The sequence below is a fragment of the Polypterus senegalus genome, chromosome 8 (assembly GCF_016835505.1).
Source record: "Polypterus senegalus isolate Bchr_013 chromosome 8, ASM1683550v1, whole genome shotgun sequence".
In the NCBI taxonomy this organism is placed as follows: Eukaryota; Metazoa; Chordata; class Cladistia; order Polypteriformes; family Polypteridae; genus Polypterus; species Polypterus senegalus.
The window spans coordinates 104224361-104244259 of record NC_053161.1 but is presented as its reverse complement, the minus strand read 5'-3'; the positions used below and the strand labels follow the sequence as shown (position 1 = coordinate 104244259).

General features: G+C 37.5%; 1 protein-coding gene across 1 annotated transcript in view; it reads left to right on the top strand.

The window, feature by feature from the left end:
- zgc:77752 (uncharacterized protein LOC393862 homolog) overlaps positions 1–19899 on the top strand; it is a 45914-nt gene that overhangs the window by 10836 nt on the left and 15179 nt on the right. The window contains exons 2-4 of the mRNA XM_039760535.1: positions 1560–1584; positions 16927–17120; positions 19766–19846. Of these exons, the coding sequence (XP_039616469.1) occupies positions 16942–17120; positions 19766–19846 (260 nt within the window). The 5' untranslated portion in view covers positions 1560–1584; positions 16927–16941. The remainder of the gene's footprint in view (positions 1–1559; positions 1585–16926; positions 17121–19765; positions 19847–19899) is intronic.

Here is a 19899-nt window from a genome sequence, read left to right as displayed (position 1 = left end):
AAGTAGGCATCCGTGTAAGCTTATAATAGCTTGGTCACAGGCAGGTTATTAACAGTAAATCTGTACTCCCATAGCAACCTCCTTATGCAGAATGATATCCAGAAGGATAAAATACACACAAATTATATTTAATGATTTTTTAAAATAAAAATAACCATGAGGGAGAGATAAAAAGGGGATATTACTAAAATAACAAATAAATAGACAGGAAAGATAAACTCTGCTACTTCTTAGGTCTGCATAAGTTTAAGTCTCTGTCTGCTTGGTTTGAGGAGTTGTCCACTTGCACATGATAATACTGCACACAAGCATTTATTTTTCCATATTCAATTTTACTTTTTCACATCCTGGCCTCTCATCCTCCTGCCAGCTAAGTCTCTCAGCTCCCCTCCTGACTTTGCATTCATTGGACCACTGGCAATGAGTTGGCTTTTAATCTCATTCTTTGGTGACTTCAAGTCAATGCCTGGAAGTACTGTACTTTCAAAGACAGGGACTTCCTTGTTCATTTCTCTGTTTTTCTAAGTGTACATTAGATTAGAAGTACCCCTGGCAAAGCATAATGTCCTGGCAATCCTAATCCATCATTTTTCTTTATAGGACTAGGTCACTTAGGTAGTCTGTTATCCATCAATCTTACAAAAAAAACAACCAAGTCCCAACATTTCTAGTTTTAAACCTTCGATTAACATGTACCAAGATGTAGGGTTCCTATTAGCCTTCTGTCACTGCCCACCTTTGCACAAGGAAATATGGTTCTTTTATATTGATTAGTTAGCACTTCCTGCCAATGCTTTGTGGCTATACTATCTCTCTCTCTCTCTGTCTCTGTATTAGGTGAGGGTCAGGTGTCCTAGCAAACTGCTGGGTCATCAGTCCCCAAGTGTCCTCATGAAATATTGAATGGGTCTGCCCAGGCCACCATTTACTCCTCTTTGTGTAGGCAGTTCTGCCTATTTTCCTTTTAAAGCACTTACTGCATTCACAAACATAGTGCATACTACCCATAGTGGTGCCTGTCTACTCTCACAAACATGGCAACACACTTTGTCACCATTGGCATCGACGTTATCTGTAGTCTAGGGAAGGTATTCCCCACTGATATGGCTTTGGTTAGGTACAAAATCAAGCAACATTTTTAGTAATGTGCTCAGAAGTAATAACTGAAACTATTTAACAGAGTAATTTAAATCCCGGTATCTTATGATTGAATTAAAGTAATTAGTGAAATATAAACATTTAAATGGATGCACATAGGACAAAATTATGGGATGGTGCATATTGCATGTAATTAATGCTTCACTGACTGTAAAAGTGAAGCAGATGGTTCTGTTGTCAAGTATTTATGATAGTAATAATAAGGATTAACTAAAGTAGGTCAGTTTGAAGAAAATATAGACAGGACCATTATAGGTGTTAATCAGTATGAGTTGTGGAAATGTTTTAGCAAGTGATACAAAATAGAAAAGCCTTTTGTAGATGTATGCACTGTTCTCTTAATTCTTTAAACTGATAAAGAAGGTGTTATTAATAGCTGCATTTACGTTTTGTCTTTACAGAGATGATGATATAGAGGGAATAGAGGTAAGCACTTTACATATTTAAATTTGTTTAATAAAATAGATGACGTGCATTTTATGTGAAATTTTGAGTATTTGTTAGTGCAATGGATTGTGACAGGGTTACCAAACTGATAGGTAATTCAAGTTGTAATGAAGAATGCTTTAAAAACTAACTAAGAGGAGCAAATTAATGTTTTACTGCAGCTTCTTCCAGACTGAGCAAAGCATTACAGCAATTAAATTTTAGTTCACATTTCTCACATATATAGTTGAAAGCTAACAGGATGTAAAGCATTAAAAATGGACAAAACTGGAGCATGGCCAAAAGGACACATTTGAGTGATATAACCCATTAATTTTTCTCATGCTTGAATACTGCAAGTACACACACACACACACACAAACATATACATGCACAGACACAGCCTGCATTTCCTGGACATTTCTACAAAATTCAAGCTTTATGTGTTAAATATTTTGTTTCAGATTTACAATTTTACAACATAATTGTGCAAGGCTTGCTTGGTGGCAAAACTGTCAATGTTGCTTTCTCACAGCTCCACAAGTTGGGGTTTGAATCTTGGCCATTGCTCCGCCATGTGTGCCATTGTTTTCTCTCTGAACTCCAGATTTCCTTTATCTCCCAAACATGTTAGATTAATGGTGGAATTTTGTATTGGTGCAGCATGTCTGAATGTATTTATAGCTAGTGGACTGCCACTCCTTTCAGACATAGGTCCAGATTTATACCTAGTGCTGTTGGCATGGATTCTGGCTCCCTGAGAACATAAAACTGGATTTATACACTAGTGAGAGCACCTTAATTTTCCAATATTTCTTAAATGTAAAAAAATGTGTCTTAGGTAGCACAGTAGTTAGAGTGCATAATGTACATATTGAGTATATATTGTGCAGGACAAGATGTGCTCTTGAGTCATCCCCAAACCAAGAAAGACACAAAGGAGGGTGAAATAACACACAGTAAAGGTTAATAATGGAAAGAAACAAAGAGCGAAGCAAAATATAAATCGAAAGATGGAGTGTAACTATAATATATAACTTTTATGTATGGATTTTTGTGTTTAGCTTTTTTTACATCCTATTCTGATGCCTGTTTTACATTTTGAATTGAATACAAGAAGTTATATTTTTTACCATGTTCATTGTTATTTATGCATTATTCACATGCTGTTGTGTTTGTAATGACCCGGAACATTATATGTAGATATGTTCATACATTCAAGTTACCCCTTGGTACATACAAATTTTGTCATTCATAATTGTGCTAGTGGCCTTCTTTTTTCTTTAGACACTAGGGTTAGGTTAAATTTACTGGTCTCTTTGTTTTTCTGATCTCTTCAGTTTATGACTGTAGCTCTTTTTGCCCTCTGGTTTTTATTTGCCTGGGTCTGTTTTGCCTCCTGGTATATTTGACCGTTGCTTTTTCTTTTTCGACTATGATTCTTCACATTCTGATCATTTCCTGGTATTTTCTCACTTGCAGTAATCCTCCAGACCCTTTCTAACTGTGTGAATTTCGCCTTGAGATTAATAAAGTATCTCTATCTATCTATCTATCTATCTATCTATCTATCTATCTATCTATCTATCTATCTATCTATCTATCTATCTATCTATCTATCTATCTATCTATCTATCTATCTATCTAACTGGAATGTGGTATTCCTATCTATGAGGTTGCTTATCTGCTTGCCCACATCTCTGTATCCTGGCCCAAGCATCAATGACTACCTTTATCTCTAATCTCTCTTCTCTCAGGTTTTTCTTCTCTGGTTAGCTTCTCTTACTATCTTCTCTTCCACTCTATAAATATATATATATAGTGTATATATACAGGGTTGTCCAGATCTAATTATGCAGATCCAGATCGTCTGGATGACTTTGATTTATGCAGGGACGATTTTTCGGGTGATTTTTCTATATAATAAACTTAATGAGTTATAGCGTAATGAAAATTGAATAATTAGATCTGGACCACCCTATATATAATCCCCAAGTTACAGACATCTGACATACGACATATAAACAAGGCCACAGCTGCTCCTTCATCTGTCTGGGGGACACTCCTCAGTAACTGCCGTTCCGTCATCTTCGGCCTGGGGACGCTGCAAGTGGTGGCTGGAGGGGGCGATTTCGCTGCTTGCGCAGTGTAGTGTCCCTCGAGCGGATCCGGTTGATGAATGGGGCAGTGGGTGCATGGCAAGCGGTGACCCTGGGTCCATAGTCGCTGGGGCCACAGCTACTGCATGTGTGCAGGACGGAGGATTGATGGGGCAGTTCGCTGCCCACCCACCACGCAGCCGCAGCTACAGCTTCTGACTGCCCCATTCGTTCTCGGTGGGCGGCTGGTGATGCTGCAAGCAGTGATCCAGTTGTGGCTGAACGGAGGCTATTAAGGGTGAATGGAGCGGCAGGGGGCAGCATTGTATAGTGTGCCTTGGGTGGTTGCCTGTTGAATGGGGGCGGTGGTGGGCGATTCGCCCCTCGCTGCACCCATTCATTCTCAATAGCAAGCCTGCTTGTACTGTTACGTGCATTGCAGGAAGTTGCCTCTCATTCAGTACACCAGACGTACTGGCGAGGGGTGCATTCCTGCTGTGATAGCGTGTACAGTGCTGTGCAGAAGAGCTTATCTTAACCTTTTGTCTTCACCCTTGAACAATGTCTCTGAAACACAAATCTGATACAAGTGCTGGGTGATACAGTAAAGAAGAGAAAAACCATCACCATGGATAATAAAGTACAAATAATAAAAGGTTTCCGAGAGAGGTGAAACTCCATCATTCATTGGCAGAGCACTTGGCTACATTCGGTAAACAATAGCATTTATTAAAATAATGTACCTGTTCCGACTTATATACAAATTCAACTTAAGAACAAACCTACAGGCCCTATCTTGTACGTAACCCGGGGACCGTCTGTATATAAAAGTCAGTGTGTGTATGTATGTTCCATTATCATTTCCAAACAGCTGGAGCAATTTTCATGAAACTTGGTACACACATTCCTCATTGGTCGACTAAAAATACTGTAGAGTGAAAGCAGCCCTAACTTACCCTCTTCTGGGTAGGGTGGGGGTGTCCATGATCTTGCAGTCTTGTATGCATGTTATCATCCAGTTGACACTCGGAACGACCACCAGAGGGTGAACAGGAGGTGACTGCCAGCATTCTTTATGTTTGAGCACCACAGCATGCCTGTTGCTTTTGAAATAAAATAGAATTTGACCGGGTTGGCATCCCAACTATTTTTGGGACTCATTCTGTCTTGTGACTTGAATATATCTTATATATAAACGTCTATTTGCGGATGTGTGTCTCTGTCCGGCCTCGGAAGTGAGAGGTAGAATCGGGGTAAGGGCTGCAGCTCCGAGGATACGCAAGCGAGGTCAGCACACTGACAAAAGGAAACCTCCGAAGAAAGACAGTTGCTTAGCTGCTAGTGCACAAACGATGCAAGCATGTTGGCAACACGAATCCTCCTAGTAGAGAGATGCCCAGAGTAGTTCTGACGATTTCAATACTTTCTAGGATTGTACACAGTTAGTATATATATATATATATATATATATATATATATATATATATATATATATATATATAAATACAACTGACTCACTCATCACAAAATCTCCTGAACCATGAGTAGTTGGGACTTGAAATTTGGAATGTAGGTTACCCTTGGCCCATAGGTGCTCGCTAAGAAACGGTTTTAAAAATTTTGTGGTCCAAGCGCATTCTGTGTGTACTGTATGTCTGTCCGCTTTCCACGAGAGAATTACTTAATGGATTTAGATCTGGTTATTTTCTATAATTTCCTTGAACTTTACAGTTGATTTTGTGACTTCTTTTATCATCAAGTACCACAGTTCACTTACAGTACCAATGTATTTATGTAAATCCAACAGAGGGACCTTCCTCATCCCCTCGCCAACCTCTGTTTGACTTAGTCCTATGTCTCACCATGTGTTGCAGTGCACCTTGCCTCCGCTTAGATAGTGATACCTGTTTGTTCAACAGACATTATCATCTACAGATTGTTAAGAAGTAACGTTTGACGTTTTTGAGAGAGAGATCAGAGCTACATGTGTTTTAAAGGGTAGCTGCTGAATGCCAGAGACATCACGGATATGTGCTTTTCTCCCCACACGGGGAACGCTTTCCCGTCAGTGCTGAACATGATCAGATACAGTGCTGTCTATTGATTTTTAAAGTTTGTCCTGTTTCATTAAGTCAATGATTTTCATGACACTTGGTAACATGTTTCACATTGGTCGACTTAAAATACTGTAGGGTGAAATCAACCCTTACCCACCCCCTTCTTGGTAGTGTGGGGAGTGATCTTGCGCCCATGTATGTATGTTATCATCCAGTTGACACTCGGAATGACCACCAGAGGGCGAACTGGAGGTGACTGACAGCATTCTTTATGTTTAAGCACCACCAACCCCTGATGGTTTTGAAATTAAATATAGTTGACTGGTTCTGAGAGTCAACTGGATGATAACATACATACAAGACCGCAAGACAAACACATTAGTGAGTCTTCAGTGTTTGTTCATTTATTTTTAAGTGTTTTTTATATATATTTTTCTCAAGCAATTAAAAAAAACACTTTATTTTCCTTCCGGGCAAAGCTGGTTATTTCAGCTAGTGTATATATACATATATATATATTCATATTATGAATATATATATATATATAATGTATATATACAGTGCATCTGGAAAATATTCACAATGCATCACTTTTTCCACATTTTGTTATCTTATTCCAAAATGGATTAATTTTTTTTCCTTAGAATTCTACACACAACTCCCCATAATTACAACGTGAAAAAAGTCTGCTGAGGTTTTTGCAAATTTATTAAAAATAAAAAACTGAGAAATCACATGTACATAAGTATTCACAGCCTTTGCTCAATACTTTGTTGATGCACCTTTGGCAGCAATTACAGCCTCAAGTCTTTTTGAATATGATGCAACAAACTTGGCACATCTATCCTTGGCCAGTTTTGCCCATTCCTCTTTGCAGCACCTCTTAAGCTCCATCAGGTTGGATGGGAAGCGTCAGTGCACAGCCATTTTAAGATCTCTCCAGAGATGTTCAATTGGATTCAAGTCTGGGCTCTGGCTGGGCCACTCAAGGACATTCACAGAGTTGTCCTGAAGCCACTCCTTTGATATCTTGGCTGTGTGCTTAGGGTTGTTGTCCTGCTGAAAGATGAACCGTCGCCCCATTCTGAGGTCAAGAGCGCTCTAGAGCAGGTTTTCATCCAGGATGTGTCTGTACATTGCTGCAGTCATCTTTCCCTTTATTCTGACTAGTCTCCCAGTTCCATTCATCCATTTTCCAACCTGCTGCTGAAAAACATCCCCACAGCATGATGCTGACATCACTGTGCTTCACTGTAGGGATGGTATTGGCCTGGTGATGAGCGGTGCCTGGTTTCCTCCAAATGTAACGCCTGGAATTCACACCAAAGAGTTCAATCTTTGTCTCATCAGACCAGAGAATTTTATTTCTCATGGTCTCAGAGTCCTTCAGGTGCCTTTTGGCAAACTCCAGGCGGGCTGCCATGTGCCTTTTACTAAGGAGTGGCTTCCGTCTGGCCACTGTACCATACAGGCCTGATTGGTGGATTGCTGCAGAGATGGTTGTCCTTCTGGAAGGTTCTCCTCTCTCCACAGAGGACCTCTGGAGCTGTGACACCTTGGTCACCTCCCTGACTAAGGCCCTTCTCCCCCGATCGCTCAAGAGTCCTGGTGGTTTTGAACTTCTTCTTACTTATGGATGATGGAGGCCACTGTGCTCATTGGGACCTTCAAAGCAGCATAAACTTTTCTGTAACCTTCCCCAGATTTGAGCCTCTAGACAATCCTGTCTCGGAGGTCTACAGACAATTCCTTTGACTTCATGCTTGGTTTGTGCTTTGACATGAACTGTCAACTGTGGGACCTTATATAGACAGGTGTGTGCCTTTCCAAATCATGTACAATCAACTGAATTTACCACAGGTGGACTCCAATTAAGCTGCAGAAACATCTCAAGGATAATCAGGGGAAACAGGATGTACCTTAGGTCAATTTTGAGCTTCATGGCAAAGGCTATGAATACTTATGTACATGTGCTTTCTCAATTTTTTTATTTTTAATAAATTTGCAAAAATCTCAAGTAAACTTTTTTCACGTTGTCATTTTTTACTTTTGTTATGATATGGATTTTTCTTATACCGCAACACTGGTTTAAATAGCCTAAAAAACATTTGGAACGTGGCGCAACAGGAAACTGTTTAAGTGGGGAACTTTTTCACTGCTACATTGCTAAACACGCATGCAACGGAGTATATGCGTTAGTGGAGGTACTGAACGGTGAAAATGGACAGAGATCATACTTAAACTGAAGCTGTAGGAGACGATGAAGTTGAACATGATGACACAGAAGAACTTTTGCCGTGTCTGTTGTTTGAAGATACTTTGGTTTTAAAAGGTCGTATGTGGACCAAACAACTATTTACTGCAAATGCTGTCAAGCTAAAGTTGTCACTAGAGGCGGCAACATGAGCAATTTGCTGCACCACATTAGCCTCAAAAACATGCTTTGGAGTACCATGAATGTATGAAACTAAGATTGTCACCCTCCATGTTCTCAGTTAAAACTGAAAAAGCTAGAGGACTCTTGAGTCAGACGTCACTTGTAGACGCGTTTGCTAGAGGTACTGCTTACGACAAAAAAAGCAACGCCATTGCAATCCATATAGCTAATGTGTCAGTGGACAGAGATTGTTAACATTAACAGAAAGTGTAGTTGGTTTACAAAAAATATTTACTATTTATTCCATTTTTAAGACATGTTCAGTGCAATACAACATTTGACAAGCACCTCTGGATATTTTACTAAGTCTAAATGCCTCTTTGGATGATTGAAAATATGTTGACAGCAACTGTCATGCAATGTGATTCTTTCTCTTCATTGGTGCCACCCCCTTGAAAACTATCACTTTATGGGGCCATGCAAACCTGTAGTAATACTTGTGTGCACATTAAAATGTTTTTTGTACAATTTAAAATTCTCATGACAGTGGAATAGGTTATTCTTAGCTAGTCTACTGCAGTAATTGCTGTGGAAAATGTGGTTAACATCCACTCATGCATGGGAAAAAAATACTGTGAAACCGGTATAATTTTGAAAAATACCGTGTTATAGAATTGTGGTCATACCGCTCAGCACTGATATATATATATATATATATATATATATATATATATATATATATATATATATATATATATATATATATCACATGTGTTTTTGTAATGGGCCAAACTAGCATAATGGCTCTTTTATACTGTAATGAACACATCCTTTAGTTTACAAAAAAATAGAATAAGTTTCCTTTCACTACAGGTCCATATTTTGTGTGGACCTATTGTCTTCTGGTAAAGGATTTGTTTTCTTCTTTACTAGTACAGCATGGTGTGCATCAAGTCTAAAAATATCACAGAGCAGTTTTATGTCCATATATTTCTAACACTTCATTCCAGCAGAGGGTGTTGTAGAGTTGCAATGTAGAATAGAGCTCTCTTACTGAATATTTAACCATCGTGCAAAACAAAGCTCCTGTATTCGGATTGACAGATCTCTTAACATAAAGGGCTATAAGTCTGTAATCAGTAAAAGTTGTAGGCTGTTGATGTAGTAATGTCTTTTAATATATTTTCCCCATCTCTCTTTCTCTTTTGCAATTGAAAGTTGAAGGATCTGTTTTTCATTATTTTTAATATTTAACAGGGAATGCTATGTTGAGAAGTCTATTAAATGTAATTTTAATCTTTGGTTTGGCATACTCTGTCTTACTCTATCACTCATAATTTCAGATTCAGTTAATGTGGTTTCTGCTGCTATCCATACACCACTTTCTTACTCTTGCTTTACTTGCTGTTTTTGCTAAGTGATTATTTAAGTTTAGGCAACTCCTAAGCTTTGACATTATATACTAGATTTTTAGTGGGGCCCAACCAAAGCCCAGGGTTCCCCTTACTGCTAAGTTCACCTCTGCTCCACTGGCATACAGAGAAGCACTGTAAACCTCTCTGTCTCTGTCTCTCTCCCTCTCTTTCTCTCTCTGCCTACATCCTGACAGGACCATTCTAGTTTAGTGGGACCTTAGTCCATCACTACGGCTGGCAGTCCATCACCAGCCAAGTGACTCTCCATAGTACAGACATTTTTTCTGTATCTTTGTGAAACTGCCTTCATTTTCAGGCATCACTTAAATGGAAAAACAAATTTTGAACATTATAGTAGTTTGAGTACTAAAGGACAGGCTATTGTCTATGTCAAAGCCTACACTACATGTGATTTAGTAAAACAAATTTACACCAAATGGAATTTTTGTTTTATTTTTTCACAGTTTATAGAAAAATAGTTGTTGTTCTCCTGTTTTAACTCATTGAAAGAATTAATTAAATAGCTAAATAAGTTAAATGTGCACATGCTTAGGCAGGAAAGTGAACATTGTTTTCAAAAGATGCCTCCAAATAATGTCAGTTTCTGTCCTAGCACTGTGTCTCTAAGGATCGCTTAGGAGTATGTGGTACTTCTCTCAGATTCATGTACACATTGTAAATTATGGGATAAGTATGAATAAGTATGAAATGATAGCAGTTTCTATCCTGGCACTGAGCCCCTTAGAATACCTAGGAGTATGTGGTACTTTCTATCAGATTTATCTACACATTATAAATTATGGGATAAGTTTGAATTTAATTGTTGACTACTACATTATAAATGAATTACATTTTCAAGCCTGTGTAATAGAATTTTGTGCCAAACATCGTCACAATATATTTAAATCTAAATTAATAATTTCTAGTATGTCATAAATCCTCATAAATATCCCCATTGGCCTTATACAGTATCTACTGTATGTAAGGCTCATGGATGACACTTTAGAATTCATAACTTTGAATCTTACCTAATACCTAATGACAGTCAAGGTGCCGTTGTCTAGCCTGTAGAGGTCTGTGTGTCCTTCCATGGATATGCCTCCCCAGACCATCACTGACCCACCGCCAAACCGGTCACGCTGGACAATGTTACAGGCAGCATAACGTTCTCCACGGCTTCTCAAGACCCTTTCACGTCTGTCACATGTGCTCAGGGTGAACCTGTTCTCATCTGTGAAAAGCACAGGGCACCAGTTGTGGACCTGCCAGTTGAGCTCCATGGTGCCAGGCAGTGAACACAGGGCCCACTAGAGGATGTCAGGACCTCAGGCCACCCTCATGAGGTGGACTGGTAGAGGTCATTTTGTAGGGCTCTGGCAGTGCTCATCCTGTTCCTTCTTGCCCAAAGGATCAGATACCAGTCCTGTTGTTGGGTTAAGAACCTTCTACAGCCCTGTCCACCTTTCCTAGAGTAACAGCCTGTCTCCTGGAATCTCCTCCATGCCCTTGAGACTGTGCTGGGAGACACAGCAAACCTTCTGGCAATGACACGTATTGATGTGCCATCCTGGAGAAGTTGGACTACCTGTGCAACCTCTGTAGGGTCCAGGTATTGCCTCATGCTACCACTAGTGACACTGACTGTAGCCAAATGCAAAACGGGTGAAAAAACAGTCAGAAAAGATGAGGAGGGAAAAATGTCAGTGGCCTCCACCTTGAACTATTCCTGTTTTGGGATGTCATCGCATTGTTTCCCCTCTAGTGCACCTGTTGTTATTTTCATTAACACCAAAACAACTGAAACTGATTAAGAACCCCCTCTGCTTAAAAAGTGTTCCTTTAATTAATACTTATATATATATATATATGTATATATTTGCAACTCAGTGATAAAATGCAAGATCACATATGGAACGCAGCTTTCTTTCTTAGGTTGGAGTCATATTTTTATGTATAGACATTTTGAAAAACAAGTTAAATAAAAAGAATGCCCTGAAGAAGAAATAGAAACTTTGGGGGGGATATGTATTTATTTTGCCAACATTAATTCTCCTAGATAGAGTAAGACAATCCTCTATTATCATTTCTTTAATTTCATATTAAAAAACTTAAGTTTTTACATATCTTTAAGCTTTCTTGTAACTGTCACCCCAAACTATTTGAATCGTTCAGAGACAATCAAAGAAAAGTAATTTAGTTTTTCAAAGAAGAGAATTCACTGGGAGGAGAAGCCTCTTATTTGGATTGATTCTGAGCCCAGAGATGTTTTGAAATTAGCTCAATAAATTGAAGCAACAATGATAGTGGGTCCAAAATATAGAGCACCAGAAGAAAGAGAAGCTCTTCTATTATGGATCCCTTTTATCTTGGACTGAATCCAAGCTAGGTATTCAATAGCAATTGCAAAAAGCATTGGTGATAAGGTCTGGTTTTACACTCTTATTTAAAGTAATCAGAATGTATATAATTTTAATGAATTAAAGTTTCAGGACTAGCATAAAGTAATTCCTTCATGCACATAGAGTATATTAGAAATTAACCAAAATTACTGTACATTACTAAATGACTCTATCAAAAGCATTCTTTGCATTCAAACAAAGTAGAACCTCTGATGTCTAAAACTTTAGAGGAATAGATTACATTTAACAGTAGTCTAATATAAGGTACTAGATGTCTGTCTTTGATAAATCTGATTTGACCTTGAGATATTATATAAGGGTACACTTATACACTTATAACCATAAGGCTGGCGTCCTTCAACAGCTGCAATATAATGCTGCTGATGTTCTATTAGATGGTTGTGGCGAGCACCCTCTTCTACACGTGGTGTGCTTGGGAGGCAGCATAAATAAGAGGTGCGCCTCACGACTGGACAAACTGGTGAGGAAGGCAGGCTGTATTGTAGGCATGGAGCTGGACAGTTGGACATCTATGGCAGAGCGACGGACGCTGAGCAGGCTCCTGTCAATCATGGAAAATCCACTGCATCCACTGAACAGGGTCATCTCCAGACAGACTTCAGCGACAGACTGCTGTCACTGTCCTGCTCCACTGACAGACTGAGGAGATCATTCCTCCCCCACACTATGCGACTGTTCAATTCCACCCAATAAACGTTAACATTATACAATGTTATTGACTGTTATACCTGCATTTTTATCACTCTTTAATTTAATATATTTTTTTAATCATCAGTATGCTGCTGGAGTATGTGAATTTCCCCTTGGGATTAATAAAGTATCTATCTATCTATCTATCTATCTATCTATCTATCTATCTATCTATCTATCTATCTATCTATCTATCTATCTATCTATCTTTATGTATTCTTTACGAGAATACCTTTGCAAAGATAATTCATCATTCATAAGAGATGGACTGTAGGATGAGCACTCAAACAGTTTTTTATTTTTTCATTTGAAGACAATGCTTGACATTTGATATAATGTTTTTGCTAAAATGTTATGTTCTCTAGTTTACACAGACATTTCTAACATCCATCCATCCATCCATTTTCCAACCCGCTGAATCCGAACACAGGGTCACGGGGGTCTGCTGTGACCCAATTAGAGGCACTAATTCGAAGGAGAAAATTTGTTAAAATTCCATTGAAAAGCTGTCTGGTTCTGCAGCTTTATGTTTTGCCGTGAGCTTATAGCATATAGAATTTCAGAGAGCCACAGGGAATTTTTTTTTGTCTGCTCTGTACAGAATGTGTGATGTTATGGTACTTGTATATCATCAAAGGAATGACTAATTTAAGCCTCATTTTCTGTATACTACATTATATGAATACTTATAGTATTCCTTAAGTATATTTTAAATAGCTCAGAATAATTTTAGTCCCCACTAAATTGGTATACTCTGCTGTATTTTTACGGTAAATATTTGTTGTAAAATCTTGTTGGACGTTTCTCCATATTTGTAATAATTATTGCAAATAAGTTGCTCTGTTTCTTGTGTACCCAAAAGGTTAAATTCTGATTGTAGTGCCAACCCTTTACAAATCTTTTGTAAATCATATCATTCACTGATCTTGCATATTCTCATAGAAATCTCAATTGGTGAAGATATGTCTAGATCAGGATTTAATAAACAGCTTAAATCTCCAGTCATTATGACATTGGGAATTACTATTGGGGGTAAGCTGACTGTTTGCTTTCAATTAAATACAATTAAGTTATGGATTTTAAAACATTCTTTGATCATGCCACCAGAGAGTAGTGACTTATTGCATACTTCTATTCATACTACTACTGCTACTACTACTATGTGAGTGCCTATGTGAGCCGTGTAAACTTACAGAGTAACCTCATTTTGGCCACTCTTACTTTTCAGATCGTGATTCCACTTTAATATTGCACAGGCAACATTTTTTAAACCAATCTGGCCTTTGGAAATATAGAGAACATTAAAAGATGACAAGCAACAGTTGCTGCAAAAACTCACAATAAAACTTAATACTAATAATAATACATGCAAAATGATTCACAAATATTCAAAGGAATTCAATAGGGATAAAAGCAAAAATAATAATACCTAAAAAAAAAATATTAAAAATGAAACAACAAATAATATATAAGTACATGGAAGTCAAAGTTCTGAATTAGAATAAGAAACGATTAACAGAGAAAAAACAAGAAAATTATAAACAACACAATTTGTGTATGTTTACATGTATGACTATTAATGCAGATATTACAATAATCCACAAAGATTAGGAACAATGAATAGTATAAAACCAGATTTCATCCATCATGGTATCCTGGGATATCACAGATAGGAGCAGCAAACTGTCACGGCCTCTTTAATGTCCATGTAGGAAAGTAGTGTTCCACTACTTGGTGAACAAGACAGAATAAATATTGTCCTAGATCTGAGTCTCGACTACTGCCCTGTGTCCCTCTTTCTATCACAATGATTTACTTAGGCTTTGCTGATAAGACTGATTTAGTATTACTTTGCTAAATGAAACTCATATTTAGGTCGCCTTAAATAAAAATACATATCACCTTGCTTGTTTGCTAGTCTAGAAAAACTGTTTTTCTTTCCCCACAATATTTAACAGATGTGCAAACTAAACATCTCAATATTATCCAAGTCTTTTGTCATTTTTGGGCAGACAATATCTACGCCTGCTACTTCAGAATGGCTCAAACACAACTGTATTTGGAATAATCAGATGATTCCAGCACTGTCTTATTTGTAGTTTTGTCTGTTAGATTCAAATGTTTTTCATAGTAACATACTCAAGTGAGATCAGCATTTCTTCACCATCAGTGAAAACTGCTGTACAATATCATAGCTTACCCTTTGAGAGCTACTGAATGACTGACCTGAGTCTTTTTAAAACTGCTTAAAATTTGTCTTCTTTTGTTCACTGTGCTCATTTCACACCATTGCTTCACCTACTATGCCCTAGTTCTGTTAGTACTTCTTAGTCAAGTCCACAGTTTCTCCTGCTAACACTGCATCGAAGGTCTCCTCTTTTAGCTTTGTGGTTTCTCTCAATAATATTGTAACCAACAGTTCAAAGGACTGCTGTCATGACAAGTATAAGCTACAGCTAACTGGAAATTCTTACAAAAGTCTTAACCAAGAGGACATGTTCTTCTGGAGGTGAAAAGTGAGCTCATTCAAACTAGTAGCATTTGCTAGGCATTCCCAGTACACATTCGGGTCTCTGAATTTGCCGATTTAAAGTACCATCCGTAGGGATGTAAGAAATAGACTCTCCCCATCAATAAATCTATTTCCAGTGATAATACTGTACATATGCTGTGACCACACCTTTTTAAGTTCTTGCACAGTCTCCTTAACTAAAGTGGAAAGACCAGATCCTGAAATCATTAACGATTTCTTTTTAGACTTGCTCCCATACATATTCTTTACAAATATGGTGTTTAGAGTCCACTCTGTACCTTGTACTTGTTAAGTCCCCAAAGCAACTCCGCATGGATTTTTTGAACTGAAATAATTTTTTTACCTAGTTAAAGTTGCAATAAAGCTGTTTGATTGGAATTATGATAAGAATCAGTTTTAAAATTATGTTTGCTTGGTCACTTGCTTTATAACAAATTTAAAAAGGAAAATCTAACAGGGGTCCATGGCTTGCGGTGGGCTGGTGCCCTACCCGGGGTTTGTTTCCTGCCTTGCGCCCTGTGTTTGGTTGGGATTGGCTTCAGCAGACCCCCATGGCCCTGTAGTTAGGATATAGCGGGTTGGATAATGGATAGATCCCTGGGTCCCTGGCTTTCAGTAATATAATTCTGATTCTTGGGTAATGCAAGCTTCTCCACCATAACAGAACATATTGATTTTTCTTAAAATGTCCCTATTACTATTACTTTCATCATTCTGTATCTGTATGTCTTGTCATGTACTGTAAATAATTTTATGTGACTGTAGGTGACCACTGTATTGGTATCACCTTGTCATTTCTCTAAATCATGCAATGTTTGATTCATACTATGCTCAGATTGTTAGATATATATATATAGTTTTATCCAATAAAATTAATCTCTTATATATATTTCTCTTCTGGTTCGTCCTGCTTCCTCACCGCCGAAGTGAAAGGTCACATGGTCAGGCTAGATATAGGGCGGTGACGTGACACCAATGGGGTCATGAGAGAGGAGCGGGGAGGAAAAGGAGAAAAAAGTGGGGGTGTATGGGAGGCCGCAGGCAGCGTGGGGAAGGGTTTGGAAGAGGAGGAATAGGAATCGAGAAATGCTGTGTGGGCTGCGTGGGGGGGGGGACTGGGTTTGAAGAGGAAGCAGGATGAACCAGAAGAGAAATATATATAAGAGGACGAACCAGAAGAGAAATATATATAAGAGATTATTGAGTGTAAACTGATCGCTATCCAAAATTCTGAAACAATCTTCATTCCCAGAATCTCTCTCCTTCTTTCCGACACTAATCTCCCTTTTAAATTTAAATGCACATAATTCCCACTCAGACTCGCCTTCTCCATGACTATCAACAAGACCCAAGGACAAACGTTTGCAAAGATTTGTGTTAATCTACAACAACCAGTCTTCAGCCATGATCAGTTGTATGTGGCTTTTTCTAGGGTTAGATCTTTCGACTCATTATCTGTCGTCTCCAGCAAAACACCTATTCACAACTGCGTCTTTCATGAAGTATTTCTTTCTTCTTGATTTCTGAATTCCTTTCTCACTGTTTTCCATTCCTATTCTTACACCACCGTAGCATACGGCTAGTAGTCAGCTAGTAGTAAATAATCTGCTTGTGCTATGTACATTTTAAAAGTCACAAATATCCTTTTGGCAGGTTCTAAGCAATCCAGAAAGGTTCAAATTTGTTACTTTGGTTAAAATGTCAAAGTTGTTTTTGCTTTGCTTGATGTGCATTTTCCTTGTCTGTTTTAGCCTGCTGATATTAACATGACACAACAAGTTCCAGTCCCACGGGCTTCATATTCCCGAGCTCGGGAAAACCTCATCAAGGCAGTTCCTTCTAACCTCATCTGCTCACTCACTTGTGGAGGAAAAGAATGTCGGTATGAGGTGCTTAACAACTGGACCTTAGAGCAGCAAGCAATTCGAGGACTCTACTCCACATGGTATGTTACAATATTCCTAATGTCTAATCAAAATATAAAAACTTGATTTGTTAACTTACCAACAAAACTATTGTAAATACCATATCAGATAGGTGACAGAAAACTTAGACTAGAATGATAATTTTTATACAGTACCTGTACAGTGCATAAATATAATTTGTGTAAATGTCTTTGTCAGTTTAAGGAATGGTGACAGCTCCTAAAACATAAATTTATTTTCAGTCCCATGATTTAGAATTTGCTTTTAACTCCAGTATGTTGCATAGTTTTTTTTTGTAGTTCTTAATTGTTAAAATCAGCCATAGTATCAATTGTGATATCACTGTCTGAAATCAATGTTCTTAGACAGCCTCCTCCTGTTGTCTCTCCAAATCTGAAGTGATGCCAAAGAGTTGAACAGTTTATCAAAAATAGGGTAAATTATTTCACACTATATGCACAAGGAAGAGAAAAGCAAAGAGAATCTCAGAAGAACCACACAAACAGAATTAAAGCAGCAACTCTTCAGTCTTTACATGCCTATCTTTATAGACTAGGACCACTAGTATCAAGAATCAAATATCAAAAATATTATCGTGTTTGTGATGAGCAACCTTGCCTATTAACAATAAACATTTTTTCGAAGTTTTGTGAAAAGCAGTAACTTTGAACCCTTGCATCCTATTAGAGGATGACCACCTAGAGTCAGTTGATGTGATCTGCACAATGTCAAGTCCTTCTGATTATTTTTATGCGGAAGACACCAGTTGGTTTAGTCTTTATCGTAAGGTTGTCATTTCCTGCACAATATGTTATCCAAAATGGCTTTTTTTGGGTCTAGAGGGTCCAAAATAGGGGGAACCCTAAAAGGCTCAACATTAAGCATAACTAGATGTCAGGACAGGTCAAATGGTATGTCATACGTGGGGGTTTTCTTATACAGTTGAGTCAGGTGATGTTGAACAAGAAAGGCGAAGTGATTCAAAGCATCTGTAAGTAATTTTTGTGAACTCAATACATTAGTAATTCTTATGAACCCAAAATGTCTCTTTTTAACCTCAGCCTGCCATTACATGGTTATGGCAAGATAAAGATAAACAATAAAAAATGATGATATGTTTTCATATAAACCCTAACTTGTGGCACCATGTCAAGGACCTAAAAAAGTAAGAATTAATTAAATTTTCTTTATTGAATGTGATGCTTTTCATAAGTGTTTGTATTAGCACTATATTTTTTTTTAGTCTCTTCTTGTCATTGCATGTGTATGTTGTTGGGAATTCACAAAATATGGGTGGTGACCACTATATATTTTCCAATAAGGCATGTAGAAATGTGTGATATTACAAATAACTTGATAATTAAATCAAGTGTAAAATGTTAAGCATATTAATGTGTACATCTACTCATGTTTCACATACAGTACGCAGCCTTATGTGCATTCTCTGATTTTTTTTTTTGTTTAGTCATAAGCTAAGTTATTTATGGAAGGAAATGATTGCCATGCAGCTGAAAGAAAATATACAAGTCAATATCAGATACAATATTTTTTGCATTCATTTTCTTTTTTAATATTTGTTGCAAGCATATTTGTAATTTTATTCTCTCAAGCTGAATGAGTTCCAAACTGGCACAAGCAGCATCAAATACTGTCCTGTGTTGTATTTTCATTTGCCTTCTTTGGCTGTGTATCTGATATCACTGGGTGAAACTCGATCATAGGTTTTGTGATGATGAAGAGACTGTTATGATTTGAAACTCTCACTGGGTTCAAACTAGTGAAACAGACTCACAGCACAAATAATACAGCCAATTAACCAAATTGATCAATAAATGAATAATATAGTGCAGAAATTTCCAAATTAATTTAAAGAGTATGTTGGGAGAAAGCATTGACTTGCTCGATAGCAGAAAGCAGAAAAGATCCCCAGAGGTGCTTCTTATCACACCGTGGTGGAATGAGCCTGTGACTAAAAGTGCTCCAAGAGAGCACCTCCTGGAGGGGATTTATCATGATGTTTTTCAATTTTGAAACCATGCATTTTTCCACAGTAGTCTACTGCAGGAACTCATACACATTACTCACTCATAATTAATCACTCCCGGTCAGTATGGGGTTTCAGCAGAAATTAAGTAGGAAGAGAAAATGCATAAGGAAACCTTGGAACAAGTAAAGTACATTCAGCTGGAAAATGAACTCAGGTGTTTGAAGCTATGAGGTAAATAAAACTAAATTTTGTGCCACAGTGGTACTCACTTCTGGGATCATAGAATATTAGAATAATTCAGTGCATCTCAAATGGGATTTTAATATTAAAATATTAAACATGTGAGTATTGTTTACAAATTAATTAAACAACCAAGTATATCAACTGTTCATGACATTTATTTTAACAATGCATTAGCATTTTTCATAAATTAAAATTATGTCTGTTCATTATTAAATATGCCCATTGATGTAAAAGGTTTAGGGGGTTAAAATATTCTTTCTTTTTACAAGCAGAAGTTCATGTTTTATGATGAGCACTATCAGAAGTAATAAGTGTTTTAACTAAGGATACAAAAACTCCTTTGACTTGACAATTTTAAATGTGTGTCATCTATTTCATATAAAGTATGAAACATAAATTTGCTTATCTAGCAATTGTATTTTTTTTTATCCCTAGGATAACGGATAATATTCTTGCTATGGTACGGCCATCTACACCTCTAATAAAGGAATATAAGATTATAGAACAATTTTCACAGTAAGTTTTATGTAATGTTGAGTGACTTAGTCTAGTAAAGAGGATGATGGTTT